Source organism: Meleagris gallopavo, chromosome 5, assembly GCF_000146605.3.
Source record: "Meleagris gallopavo isolate NT-WF06-2002-E0010 breed Aviagen turkey brand Nicholas breeding stock chromosome 5, Turkey_5.1, whole genome shotgun sequence".
In the NCBI taxonomy this organism is placed as follows: Eukaryota; Metazoa; Chordata; class Aves; order Galliformes; family Phasianidae; genus Meleagris; species Meleagris gallopavo.
Window position 1 is genome coordinate 15,545,978 of NC_015015.2, and position 13,298 is coordinate 15,559,275.

General features: G+C 39.8%; 1 protein-coding gene across 1 annotated transcript in view; it reads left to right on the forward strand.

The window, feature by feature from the left end:
- The window catches only part of LRP5 (LDL receptor related protein 5), an 80,626-nt gene that overhangs the window by 14,597 nt on the left and 52,731 nt on the right, over positions 1–13,298 (forward strand). The window contains exons 4-5 of the mRNA XM_019615456.2: positions 7,580–7,976; positions 8,653–8,824. Coding sequence (XP_019471001.1) covers positions 7,580–7,976; positions 8,653–8,824 — 569 coding nt within the window. The remainder of the gene's footprint in view (positions 1–7,579; positions 7,977–8,652; positions 8,825–13,298) is intronic.

A 13,298-nucleotide genomic window follows, 5' to 3' on the forward strand; every position in this document is an offset into this window, starting at 1 on the left:
AAGTTGCTGAACTGCTTTAAAAGGTAGTGATTTCAGATACAGCCCTACTCGCTCAGGTTATCTGCTGCAAAAAATAGGTGCTTTAAAACAACGCTTTGCAAGGAAATACCAAAATCCAACAAATGCACTGTATTTCTAGAAGTGAGAATTTGTGGCAGACTTTTTCTTGGTCCATCCTTTTTCCTATGGCTTTCAATATACACTGTTATTAAGAATTCTATGCAAAGAGGTGTTAATTTTTTGCTAATTAAAAGTGGGAGCCGGGACTGAGATCTACAGGTTAACATTCCGATTTACCACTTAACATTTCCAACTTCCTGTGCTCTCTCTTTAAAGCACATAGCGTTTAGACAGCCAGACCTCAGGGCAGGAGTTAAGACTTATTTGTTGAACTGTTTTGAGGTCTTTGGATGGAGCCTCTGTATAAGGGCAAATTCTTTTTTTTTGGTACAGCAAGAGCCACGCAGTTGTGCTGATCTTTGATTCAGGCTACTGCCAATGCAGTTGTAACTGAAAAGATCTCCCTCAGAGTTAGCCACTTCTCTCTTAGCAGTAGCCTTACAAAGCTTTGTGCTCCCAAATGAATACTGGGTATGTGCAATCTTCGGATCTTTTATAGATCCTAGGCTCTGAACTAGAACAGGGTGTTAACGTGTCTTCTGTGTAACATATGGAAGAAGCGTTGCTTATGTTCTAGTCAGCTGTTCTGTGCTGATGATCTTATCACCTGTAGAGTTTAATTAACATTCTGCTTGAGGTCCTCGTTTGTTTGTTTGTGAATGTGTCATAACTGCTTGAAATTGTAGCTCTTTCCTGATTTAAGCAAAGTAACTATTAGGAGTCTGTTACTAAGATAATAGAAGAAACACTGGACAACAGCTTTTCACTACAATGTGCAGGGAGATATGATGTAATTTATGAGTTACGTGAGTGCTCTGGTATTTCCTTTCTTTGTCATAAGTGTTAGTTTTCCTTGTGCCTACTTACCTTTCAATTCGAGCTCTGTCCAAATGTGGGCACTCAAAACATTCTTTCAAATAAACCTTTCCTGTTTCTGTTTTGTTGGTTGCATAAAATCACTGCGTGCAACTCTCAGTTTTAAACTGATAAACCTCATACGTGTTGCACGCTTCTCCTGGTAGTGTCAAGTAGGAGAGTACGATCCCAGTTTCTCCCAGCTTGGAGCCAGCACCACTGCAGTATGAAAAGTGGTCTTTATTTGTGGATATTCCCAAAGTTTGTTCAGCCTCCTTAAATGTTTTTATGTTCTGCTGAAGTTGAATAGTGGGGAGAGTGGGGTTTGATAGCAGCTTTAAACCTCTCATAATTTCATTACGTCATTCTTCCTGTGGTGTGAAGACTGGCTGATGCTGAACGTTATGCAAGATGTTGTAATTGTTTTAAATATTGTTGAGATTGTTAAACAGCATGGCAGCATTTCTTATTTTCATACATTCCACACAGAATAATGAAGTTTTCTCCCACCCCCTTATTTCAAACAGCTTGTAAAAGAGTTGCCTGCAGTCAAAGTACTTTCTAATGGGCCGCTTTCAAAAAGAGCTGACTGCTTTGTTGCACAAGGAACGAAAAGCTTTACCATTATTGCAGTTTATCTGATTATTTTTTTCAACCCACAAATATAGAGATCTCAAAAGTTGCCTTTATATAGACTGGGTGTGTATGCAGATGCGTGTACGCAGAACTAGGGGAAGAGTCCCACAATGGAGCATTGTTCTGGCCTGATTAGCAGCCAGACAAATGGGAAAGGAATAGCATGGTGTTTTCTGGCATAGATTAGCAGAAGGAACCACTGCAGTCTACATTTGTTTAGATTGGGTGAATAAATTGGAGCATTTGTTACTGTATTATAGACGTCTTGTCACTTGTCAAATGCGAAGTGGGCCAAGGGAAGAATAAAAAAGGCTCTTGTCAGGCTGGTGAGATGGCCTGCTTCACTGCTGTCAGCTCTGATTGCAGTTAATTTTGCAAATAGAATGCAGCTGCCATTTTCAGCGCTGAAGCATGAATTTTTAATAGCGAGCTCACAAAACAAGGAAATCAAAGCAAACACTGTACCTAGCATGGGCATTAAAAATAATTGGGTGCTGGGAATGGAAGGAAAGCGTCACATGTACAAACAAAAAAGTCTCCTAACCTGCTTCTGTGGGATTTCTTGATTGCAAAGAGAGAATATAGTCTTCAGAAAGTGAGAATAACTGCTTTGCATTTTTCTGCTCTGTTTTGTTTGTTTGTTTGTTTTTAAATTGAGGTATTGTTAGCATTGGTTTAGCAGAACATTTCATGGGTTTTTATGAGTATCAAACATGCTGAAAATTCCGTGGAAGGTTGCAGAATGCTTTTAGTGAATTAAAAAACCCAACAATGTCCTTAAATAAAATAAAGAGTTAAAAGTTCTGAACTGGTGAGAGTTGAAACTGAGTCTTTTTAAATGATTGGTAACTCTAGAGTGGCCTCATTTCTTCTGCTGTTCTGATCCATAGTTTGCATAGAGGACTTTTCATAAACTGAATGTTGCAGTACTTGGGATTGTTTGCATTCTCCCTCACGTACCCTGCAAGGGGAGGAGGGGGAAAAAGAGTAGATTGTGGTGTGATGTTCTACATGACTGTGCTATAATAGTGATTCTCTGGGAATCTCTTGGTTGTGTGGTTACAAGAGTACAGTGGGAGGGGTTTGTGAACATCAGTTTAATCAAATAAATGCTGTAGCACTCCAGCACCAGATAAACAGCTCACTATAATGTACTAGGCAGGTTCTGGGGTATCTGACATTACAGTAGACAAGTCACAACGTAACGCTTCTGTAGCCTTGAAAACATTCCTACCAACATTAATAATCAAAATGCCTCCATGATGCAGATAAAACTAATGAGCCAGATGAGCGTGTTTGTCCAGGTTTTTGGAAAGAACCAACAACGCTGCTGAGATAAGTTCTCATCTCACAGTGCTGTGCTCAGAGCCCAGTGCCAAATTTCTCTCTTCTTTTATACTAGAAATGTGTTAATAGGTGAAAATACAGTAATAAAAACCACTGTAATGTTTGGAGTGCATTGTAATAAAGGCCAGGATTTTTGCACTTGTCAAAATCTGTCCAGCAGGATGGACTTTCACCAGCTTTTGAAAGGGATGTGAGGGAGGATGTAACAAGGCAGACAGTGTTCACATTTTCTCTGTTCACGTGCCATGTAATGTCTAAGGATGTAGATAGTGCCTGTCAAGAGCCGTGCTGTGTAATAATTTGACTTCATTTTAAGCAGTAGCATCTCTCCAACACAAATTGTGGAGCTGCCAGAACTTTAAATCAATCAAGTAGCTCATTCCCTTTATTATTTCTTTTTCCCATAAATGTCAGTTAGAGGCACGTTAAAAATCACAAGAATTTTCCAAAAAATGTTCAGTTCAACTACCAATGAGTTGTCCTGTCCCACTTGTCAAGTGGAATTATTGTTATTCTTTTTCTGGTCAGTTGGGTCAGCAGAGAAAACAGTCTGAAGCCCTGGATTGCCAAATTGTCTTCTCCATGATTGTTTTCAGCTGTGTACGTCTGTGGTGCAGAATATTCCCAAAGCTTGCAGAAGTTTGAATGGCTGAGTATGTTAGAAACAGGATTGTTTTTCCCTTTGCTAGGAGGTTACAGTCATCCTGCAATTGCTGATTCAAGGGGTAGTGACTGCTCTGTGCCTGCTTTCCTGGTCAAAATATTATTTTGTATGCAAGTGAACGTGTACATGGAACAGCTAGATGAGATACAGCTGAGTTAGGTTATTGCTGCTGTTTTGCTATTATTTCTGGTTTTTAGGAGGATATTAATGATGCCTTACAGCCTGTTGTTTAGCCAGCGCCTGTGGGTATAATCTGGGCCTTAAGTTTTGATCTGCCAGTTCCTTCCTCGGGAACATTCAACCCTGACCTTGTTCCCCATGAACCAAGGTGAAGATGCAATCGTTCGTGTGAAGAGGCAAAACGTACGCGTTTGATTCTTATCTGCCTGTTCCCATGCAGTGATACCTCTAATGTTGGTCGTCTTGGAAATGCGTGCAATGCTGGTAATTGCTGTGTTATCAGTTGTGTGCATATATTTGGTGCTGTTTAGCTGCACACTGCACATAGTTCAGTATTAAGATTGTGATTGCAGACGTTAATGTAATGGAGATTAGAAGGTAAGGTGAATATGAAACCAAGTGCTGTGGGTGGCTGAGCAGCTGCAGTGCTGCTCACTTCCTGACACAGTTGAGCTAAAAGTATTTACCCTATTCTGCTTTTTATGGAACGTTTTGTTGACCAAGTGCATCCCCTTTCCATACTGACCATTGGGGCCTGAGGTTTTGCTTGCTTGGGCTTTTATTCTAACTCCTACCAGTGAAACATTTCAGAAACATGGAATCAAACCATAAAACTTTGTTTCACGAGGTATTTTGTTGTTGCTGTTGCTGCTGTGCTATTGTAGTTAAGCTCTGCAGTTGCAGATCAGGATCTGCAGATGCTCTCTCCAGTGGCTTTTTTCCTTTGGCTGTTAGGGAGCCATCTTAATTTGCATTAGAAAACTATTTTAGAAAACTAAACTATTAGAAAACTACATTAGAAAATTAAAAAGAAATTCTGAGTTTGTGTTGCCAAATAATATTTAGGGGTATTTTTTTCCTATAAAGAAGCTGTGTAGTGGTGGACCATCTATACTATTTGAGGGAATGTCCAGGATCCAGGTGACCTGGCTTCCTTTTCATTTCTGCTGCTTCCAACATTGACACATTCTTCTATTTGAACAGGCTTCCTAAAATTATCATTTCTAATTGCATTGATCAGTTTTGAGTACAAACCCTTATTGTTTTGAAGGTCTGAAAGCAGATTCTTGTTGTTATGTTAGAAACTAGCCAAGCTCTTGTGGACGTGTTATCTATGCAGAAATGTCAGCTTAGCCCTGAGGTTACTCTTGCTGGGGTAGTCCTTGAAATAGAGAAGAGCTTATCAGACTCTGAACTACTTTTGTTCCCAGACAGCTTTTTCAGACACTGGTAACAGCTATGGTCTTCTGCTTGCTTAGAAAAGGAAATTGATTGCATTTGGTAGAGCAATTGGAGTAGATAGAGTTGTTGGCAGTGTCACCTTTCATTTGTACCGTATGCCATTACAGACAATTGATCATTCAAAGATCTTTTAAGAAGTATGGAGGAAGTGGGAGGTGTAAGCTATATTTTTTGTTCACCACGTTTGTTTGTTTGTTTTTTGTCAAAGCACTTGATTAATTTCCACTGTTTGGATGTCAGTCATCACTTCTAAGCATGACAAAAGATACCAAGTAGCATCTTAGGCATTCCATTATTTTTCTCCTCTTTCCAGGAGATTTATCAAGCTTTTGAAAGAAGAGTAATTTTACTAGCGTGCTTTCTAATAATTGCTGGTACAAGTTGTTCTCTTAACGGAAGAGAATCTTGATGAATGAAAAGCTGTTGCTGTGTTTTCCTCAGGGAGCAAAGGAGGAGAGAAGTCTTAGAAGCTGTCTGGTCACCCAGGGCTGTTTCCTTCTTAAATTGGGCTGCAAGTGACTGGAGGCTTTCCATGTGCCGTCACAAGTGTTCATGGAGCTCTGCAGTGAACTGATCTGGCTAAAAACTCCTTTAGATCAGCTCTTTTGTGTGGTTTGCAGCAATAACCTTGCTGCCGTTGTGCTTGCGCATGGGAAGGAGTGATAGTGAAGTGAGAACAAGCAGCCAGTGGCAAGGAGGAGAGCAGTGCTGCTTCACTTGGGAAAATTGCTTGGATATTGTTCAGATGCTGCTCTTGTAGACCCTTCTTTTCATTTTATCATATCCTGGCAACCTGAGCACTGTTTGGAGTTTCCGAGATATTATTTGGAGGTGAAATTCTGCTATCTGCTTTTGGATTTGGAAACCAGTACCATCCTTCTCCTGATGGGAATATGAATTTGGTTTTGATGTACAGTTCTTCTGAGCTTCACGCTTCATACATACGCCTAGATGAAATTTTCTTCTAGAAGAGTGTTCTCATGAGGGTTTGAGTTTCTGTTCTGCTTAGTGGTCTCAAGAAGATGTGTCTCATGTAGACTGTTTTCATTTAATCTGGGCAGTTGGTGGGACCTGGAAGTTACCACCTCTGGCTAATGGACAAGATAGAAGTGACTTTGTTCTGCTTTCCAGTTCTGAAGACTTGCTAAAATGTAAACACTTGTCAGTTCTGAAACTACATTTAGAGAAAGAAGGAAAAATACATATATTGCTCTTTATGTGTTGAAGCGTGTGGGAGAAATGTCTTCATCAACCTTATGTTTTACTGTGCCCTGGTTTTGTACTGATAGAAGAAACTGCCAGAAAGAAAATATTGAAAACTCTGTTAGTCTTTGAAGTGTGTATGCTCCAGGTTGTTTTACTGCAATAAAACTTTGCAGTGGGATGGAGGAGCACAGGAGAGAGAAAAGTATCCTATTGCCTTAGTTTAGTGTCAGATTTGATCAGGTAAGAAATATTTGCTGTAGCTGTGACTTGCTTTCTTATTGGGCTGTCTGAAACAAATCCTTAATGTAATTTGTTTGTGAAATACTGAAGCCTTCTGTTAGTTCTGTAATTTATGATGTAGTGTTTGTCTGTCAAACAACGTGTCTAATGTGGTGATACAGCTGGTGGAAAGTTTGGCTAAGCTAGGGAATTCTGTATAATGTTACTAACTACTTGGACGTAACCCCACCAAATTATTGTTTTAGTCCACGCTAATGAAAGGAGTGGCATTATTCTGTGTATAGCCTTGGTTATCTTTTGTAACTTCTTCCATTACTTCTTTCTTGATAGTGGAAAAAGTAGTTTTGGGAAACATCCATTATGTGGCTGATATTTAAAAAAAAAAAAAATAAATAATAAATGTGATCTTACTTGGAGGAATGGTAGAGACACAAGTGGGATTTGATACCAGCAGTCTTTTCAAGAATGGCTTTATGAGTATTGGTTTGGAATCGTTGTTAAACATTGGTTACTACCAACGCTATTTTACCTCCAGAAACAGCGTTGCTAGTGCTGTGCAGTTCTTGTTTTTCCGTGGAGAATGTGGTAAGCTGCTGTAAGGCTGGGAATTGGAGCTTGATGTCTGCAAACTGCATGTTTGCATTAGTCAAAATACATTTGATCTGACTGCTGGTGTGCTCCTTGGGAATTCACTTGCATGTAATTTTTTTATTTGGCTAATGGAGGGCTGCTGATTTAAAGCAAATCAACTGACTAGCTAACTACTTGCATGGATGTCCTTATTTTAGACAGAGTGTAATGTTCCATGTTAGTTTGGGAGGCTGGGAGAAATATGCAGTCATTGTGAAATGAGAGTGCCAGCACAAATAGCTAATTGAGAAGTGTTGAAGAATAACTCCCTGTTCAGACAAGTCTGTAATTCAGTGGAAGCTGGATCTCCTTGTTTTGAATATATCTCTTATTGTAGTGACAGCAGCAATTCACAGACTGCTGTGTTGTGTTAAAGTGTTCACATTAGTAGAGAAGTAACTGTTGCTAGGCTTCAACAGCAACAAAAAAAAGCAGTACTATGAATGGTTGTCTCCCCAGGTGCTGAAGAAGTGTTGCTGCTTGCTAGGAGGACTGACTTGAGAAGGATTTCCTTGGACATGCCAGACTTCACTGACATTATTCTGCAGATAGACAATATCAGACATGCAATTGCCATAGACTATGATCCTGTGGAAGGCTACATCTACTGGACTGATGATGATGTTCGGGCAATTCGTCGGGCATACCTTGATGGCTCTGGAGCGCAGACTCTGGTAACCACAGAAATCAACCATCCGGATGGAATTGCAGTGGACTGGGTGGCAAGGAACCTGTACTGGACTGATACTGGAACAGACCGCATTGAAGTGACCCGTTTGAATGGGACATCGAGAAAGATCCTTATATCAGAAAATCTAGATGAACCTCGTGCAATCGTGCTCAATCCTGTCATGGGGTAAGTTTTGTTTTCATTGGTAGTCCTGCAGTAGTAGGCTTTTGGGTCCAGTTTGTGCCCTCTTGAAACTGAAAATCTGCCAACTACAAGATTATGTGTATATTACTTGTCAAATGTTCATTTTGTTCCAGATATGACAAGCTTTCCCTTGCTTCATCTATCACATACATATGCTATGCATGTAGAAGGTGACTGCTAAATACAGTGTTCTTAAATGAAAATGTGTTGAATTTTATTTTCTCTGTATCTTCAGCATTACAGCTGTTAAAGAATCAGGCCACTGCACGCTTTCAGTACTTTGAGTTAACAGTTAAACTTTAGATTATCATTACTGCTTACAGAATTTACAGAATGGCTGAGGTGGGCAGGGGTTAGAGCTGGATGACTGTTGATGCTCCTTCCAATCCAAGCTATTCTACAATCTAGTCCAACTCCATTCAAGCAGGGACATCTGGAGCAGGGTGCCCAGGACTGTATCCAGGCAGCTTTTGAAGATCGTCACAGAGGAGACTCCAAAACCTCCCTGTGCAGAAAGGTTACAGTTCAAGTTGGTTGGTTTATTTGCTACAGTTTGGAAAACAGAAAGTTAGCAAGTTCTTTCAAAAACAGAACAGATCTTGACACTTTCTGTATTGCAGGTTACATGCATTGACTATTTCTGCCCTTTTCTTTACAGCTACATGTATTGGACAGACTGGGGTGAAAGTCCAAAGATAGAATGTGCTTATTTGGATGGATCAGAGAGGAGAGTTCTGGTGAATACGTCCCTGGGTTGGCCTAATGGCTTGGCACTAGATCTTGAAGAGGACAAACTTTACTGGGGAGATGCAAAAACAGATAAAATTGAGGTAAGAGCTTATCCCACGGGCATTCTTAGAAAACAAGTACTGTTGTTATGTGCAGCTTTGCATCTTGGAATCATTTATCCATTTTTTGAGGAGTCTCTTGTTTTGTTAAATGTAGTGTTAAAATGAATGAAACGAGACACATTTGAGAAGGGAAGCACTTCTGAGTGTTTTGTTACTTCAGAAAACATTTGTAAGAGGTGCTGTGTTATGTCAAGAAATACACAATTAGAAACACATTGCTGAAAGTATAGTTTGATTGCTTGAAATCTCAGGTTTGATCTGGGGCCTTTGCAGCAGATGGGATACACAGGTATAACCTTCTTGACTTTTGCCTTGTCTGAGGTGCTTGGAACTAGCATCTGAAATTGCTGCATGCAAAGACTTGATGCAAGATTTGTGCAGGAGAAGGTGGATGTGGAGGCCCTAGAGATCCATACTTCAGGACCTTGATGAATATGTGTTGTCCAGAGATACATGGAAGAAAAGTTGTTTTTGCGCTTGGGAGGCCTGAGATGTTCTAAGAGATGCCTTTTTTCCCATTGTTTTTGCCTTAGTATCCCATCATTAAATCTTAATCTAAAACAGTAATTGTAAAGAATGCTACCACAGATATTAAAGCTACAGGGAGCTGAGCCTTGAAGTAGTTTCACTGAGAACAGAAGGTAGTAAGTTAAATAACTGCAAAATGTAGAATCTAGTTCTGGGGCAAGGCAATTTGGGCTTCTTAATGTGTGTCCATGAGATTCTGATGTTTCACTGAATTATTGTTTTTTTGTCTGAGAGGTGATCCAGCAGATTTGTTGAGCTTGTTAATATTGTGCTGTAGAAGGGGATTGGTCTTTTTTGTTGACGAGGAATATTGATCTACAACCACTTTACAAATGTCATGTGGATGCATTTGTAAAACTGCTGAAGGTCTGTATGTAAGAGTAGACTTATTTATGTGAGTTGGTCCGTTTAGTTTGAGGCAACTGAAAAGAATAGAAGGTGAGGTGTGAGAAAAGAGAGGAAGACATCTCAGGAACCACTACGCAGACCTTAGAGGCTACGTGATCAGACAACACATAAAGTGGTTGTCAGCTTTCCACTACTTTCCTATGGCCAGCAGAATGGTCATGATGATAGTTGGGAAATAAGGGTGCTGGAGAGACTATTGGAAAGAGAGGAGGTTTTTTCCAAGAGAAAATAGAAGAATATGGGTACAGCTGGATGTTGTGAGAAGGCCTGAATAGTTGTGAACTTAAGATTCACCTAAGCGGCTTAAGATGCCGCTGTGTTCACCTGGTTACTGGCCCCTTCTGCTCCAATTTCTGAGAAAGAAGGAAAAATTGGATTTTGAGCCTCAACCTAAATTAGCTATAGTAGTTCATGATTAATCTGAGGGTTTGGATGGCAGCATGAGATATGACCTGAAGTCAGGCAAATTCAAGAATTCGTACTCTGTTATTAGAGCTGTCATACTGACAAATGTTCCTTTTTAATATGTTGTTTTAATGCTCTGGGCATCCGGTAGCAATAGGTTCCTTGAGCTGTCTGTGGTGTGTTGTTGTTTATCTTTCACAAAGATGCTAGAAAAACAGTTGGAATGTTAAAGGTGCTAAATAATTAGCTCTGAGTATTTTAATTTCAAAAGAGAATTCTCCAGGGAATTTGAAACGGCTTCAAAGTAAATTAAGGGGAATAACCTAGCTAATTGAAATAAATTCATAAATAGAATTGCCAAACCAAAATGTGAGAAAGAAAGAAAGCTTTTTTTTTCCCCCCCTTCTTTCTAAAATAATAATGAAGTTTTCTTCCTATGGCATGAGCTAGTTTGTTGAGATTGTGTTTTGACTATGCTGTTAAAACAGTCTATTTCTGTAATGATACTTAAAAGCAAGATCTAAGTTTCATCCTAGTCCTGTGAAATCAGTTGAGTTTTTACCTTATTTGGGGTAATAGTATGTACAGCATAAATAAATGTTGAGGCCTTTGGTAATGGCTGTGCTCTCTAAAGTTTTTGCCATCTGGAAGAAGGGAATTAAGACTGTCTGCTAGCTTCAGACGTGTAACTTGAATGTTTGGCAGTGGTTTGGTGTGCTGGGCTTGATGACTTCTGGTGCAGTCCTCTCCCTCCTTACCTTTCAGGCTGTAGGAAAGAGAACGTTCCAGATTCCACCTTTTGTAGCTGGAACTGAAATTGTGCAATTCATTTCACTGGTTTAAGCTGTCTGTTCAGTCTGTCTTACTTCATTGTAAGACAGTGAAGCCAATGGTACTGTTTGGTTTGGCATCAAAGTTTAGGAAAATCAGAGAAGCCAAAGTAAGGGCTTTTTATTCCCTCCGTTTTTCTTTTGCTTATTATACTTACTTTTTGTGGTTCTCTGCTGCTCGCAAAAATAGAAGAGTAGTTCACTTGGTCTTAAGAACAGAAGATAATCTTACATGAAGCGGATTGTGACATCTCTAGGTTTTGATTGTTGTACATTGTGCAACTCAGTTTTAGTTGTTAGCACAAAGATTTAAATATTTAAATCTCCATGCTTCTAGCAACGAGTTTACATGGTCTTACATTAAAGCTGCTGTAAACATTCTCATTTTAAATCACTACTCTCTCTCCCCAGCTTTTTTTCCTATCTTCATGCTCAGAATTTACTTTTGCTTGTTATCTCAAGCAGATTCCTTCTGACATTTACAGATACCTGAATAGGACCACTTAGGACATAATGGGGAAAATGTCATGGATACTTGCCTGGGACTGATCAGTGCTGTGAAGTGGCATGTTGTGGTCTGTTCTGGACTGGTACTGTGCAGCTGTGTGAGTTTAAGTGGTACTGGCGTGCTATCAGGAGAAGTGAATATTAAATGTCTAATGCAGAACTTCCATTAGAAAATAAATTTCCAGTTTCCATTTTGGAATGTGAGCCAGACATTTATACTCTGCTCACTTGGGAAAGAACTGCATGACTTAAGTGGTTATTGACACAGCTCAGGTATTGGCTGCTTCCACATCAGTCTCCAGTAAGGAGACTTTTACTAATCCTCCTTAAAAGATCAAAAAATTGCACTGTGGAAATATTTCAGAATATGTAAGGTTTATCTAATGGATTGTATTTCACATTTCTTGTTCATCTTGACGTATTTGCAACCTTATAGTTCTTTCCAGAAGCATTTTGGTGTTTGAGAGCTTCCTTCAGTACCGCAGGTTTTCCCAGTCAGCCGTACTTAGCACTGCCTTGCTAGCCAAGGTACATGTCAAGTCTTGCTGTATGGTATACGAGGTGGGACATTTCCATTTGTACTTTCTATTGAAGTTGTTCTTCACTTCAACACGAACTCATTGTTCTCATGTATGCGTTCTTTTGCCAAGAGAATTAAAACGGCTCGCCAGCACAGCTAGTGTGTCTTGGTGGGATGTTCTGTCTGTGTAAGTATATTGTCTACTGTTTGTCAAAACCAAAAATTAGCTAACTGAAAATCTTCTGGAAGCCTAAGATCTACAGGAGAGGCATAAAGTAAAGGAGAAATTCTCATCCCCACTGTTTTCCTCTATCCACCTGTCTCTAAATGTCCCAGCTTACTGTGTAGAACTTGCAAAGTTGAACCATCTGAAGGCATTATCTCTGCTGCTTTGCAGAATGTAGTTGCACTTAGTCTGTCCATGGGAAAAATAGTTAAGCCTGATGCCTGTTAATGTGAAAAGTGCTCTGTATAAGCCTGTACAGTTTCCTCTAGTTAGAAGAACTACTTGTAGATCAGAATTGCTTTCATTGTGTGCTATGTATTCAACTGCCTTCCATTTAGGAAAAATGCATGAATTCAGCTTGTGTGTTTGTTCATTTCTCTGCTCAGTATTCTGCTTTCTCTGGTATTTTAGATCTGCAGGAAGGCCTCTTTGTGTCCCAAGTTCTTAAAGAAGTGACCCAACTTCATACAGCTTGGGAAATTGATAAGCCTGGGGCATCTGTCCTGTTTTTGCTAGACCTTGGGTTTGAAATGTACTGAATGTCTGGTTATTTTGTTGGTTTGATTTTTTGTGGTTTTTTTGACACTTTTTTAACAAGTTGTGACATTACTTCTGCATGCACTCTTCAGCAAATAGAAAAGAAATGCTGCAGAGCTGTTCAGGGTGCCGAGCCGTGTTCTGTACCAGGAGAGTATGTTCTTATTTGTGTGTCTAAAACTTCATGCCGTGAAAACAGCGGTTACTCTTTCCTGACAGAGACCTTCCCATCTGCAGCATTCAGCTGGAATACAAAGGGCCCAGTCACTCCACAAGCAGTTTGTATCCTGAAGAAACCATTTGGCAAGGCTTGTCAGACTTTGCGTGACAGCAGCCTATGGGGCTTTCACTGCAAATTTGGCACCCTGTGGTAACATTGTTCCCAGCTTTTTAAATTTGTGCTTGGTTTGGCAGAGTCCAAGGCAAGGAAAAATATATACTAAGTTTTGAGTCATGTCTGTTGAAATCATGTGTTTGTCCACACAGCTTCGA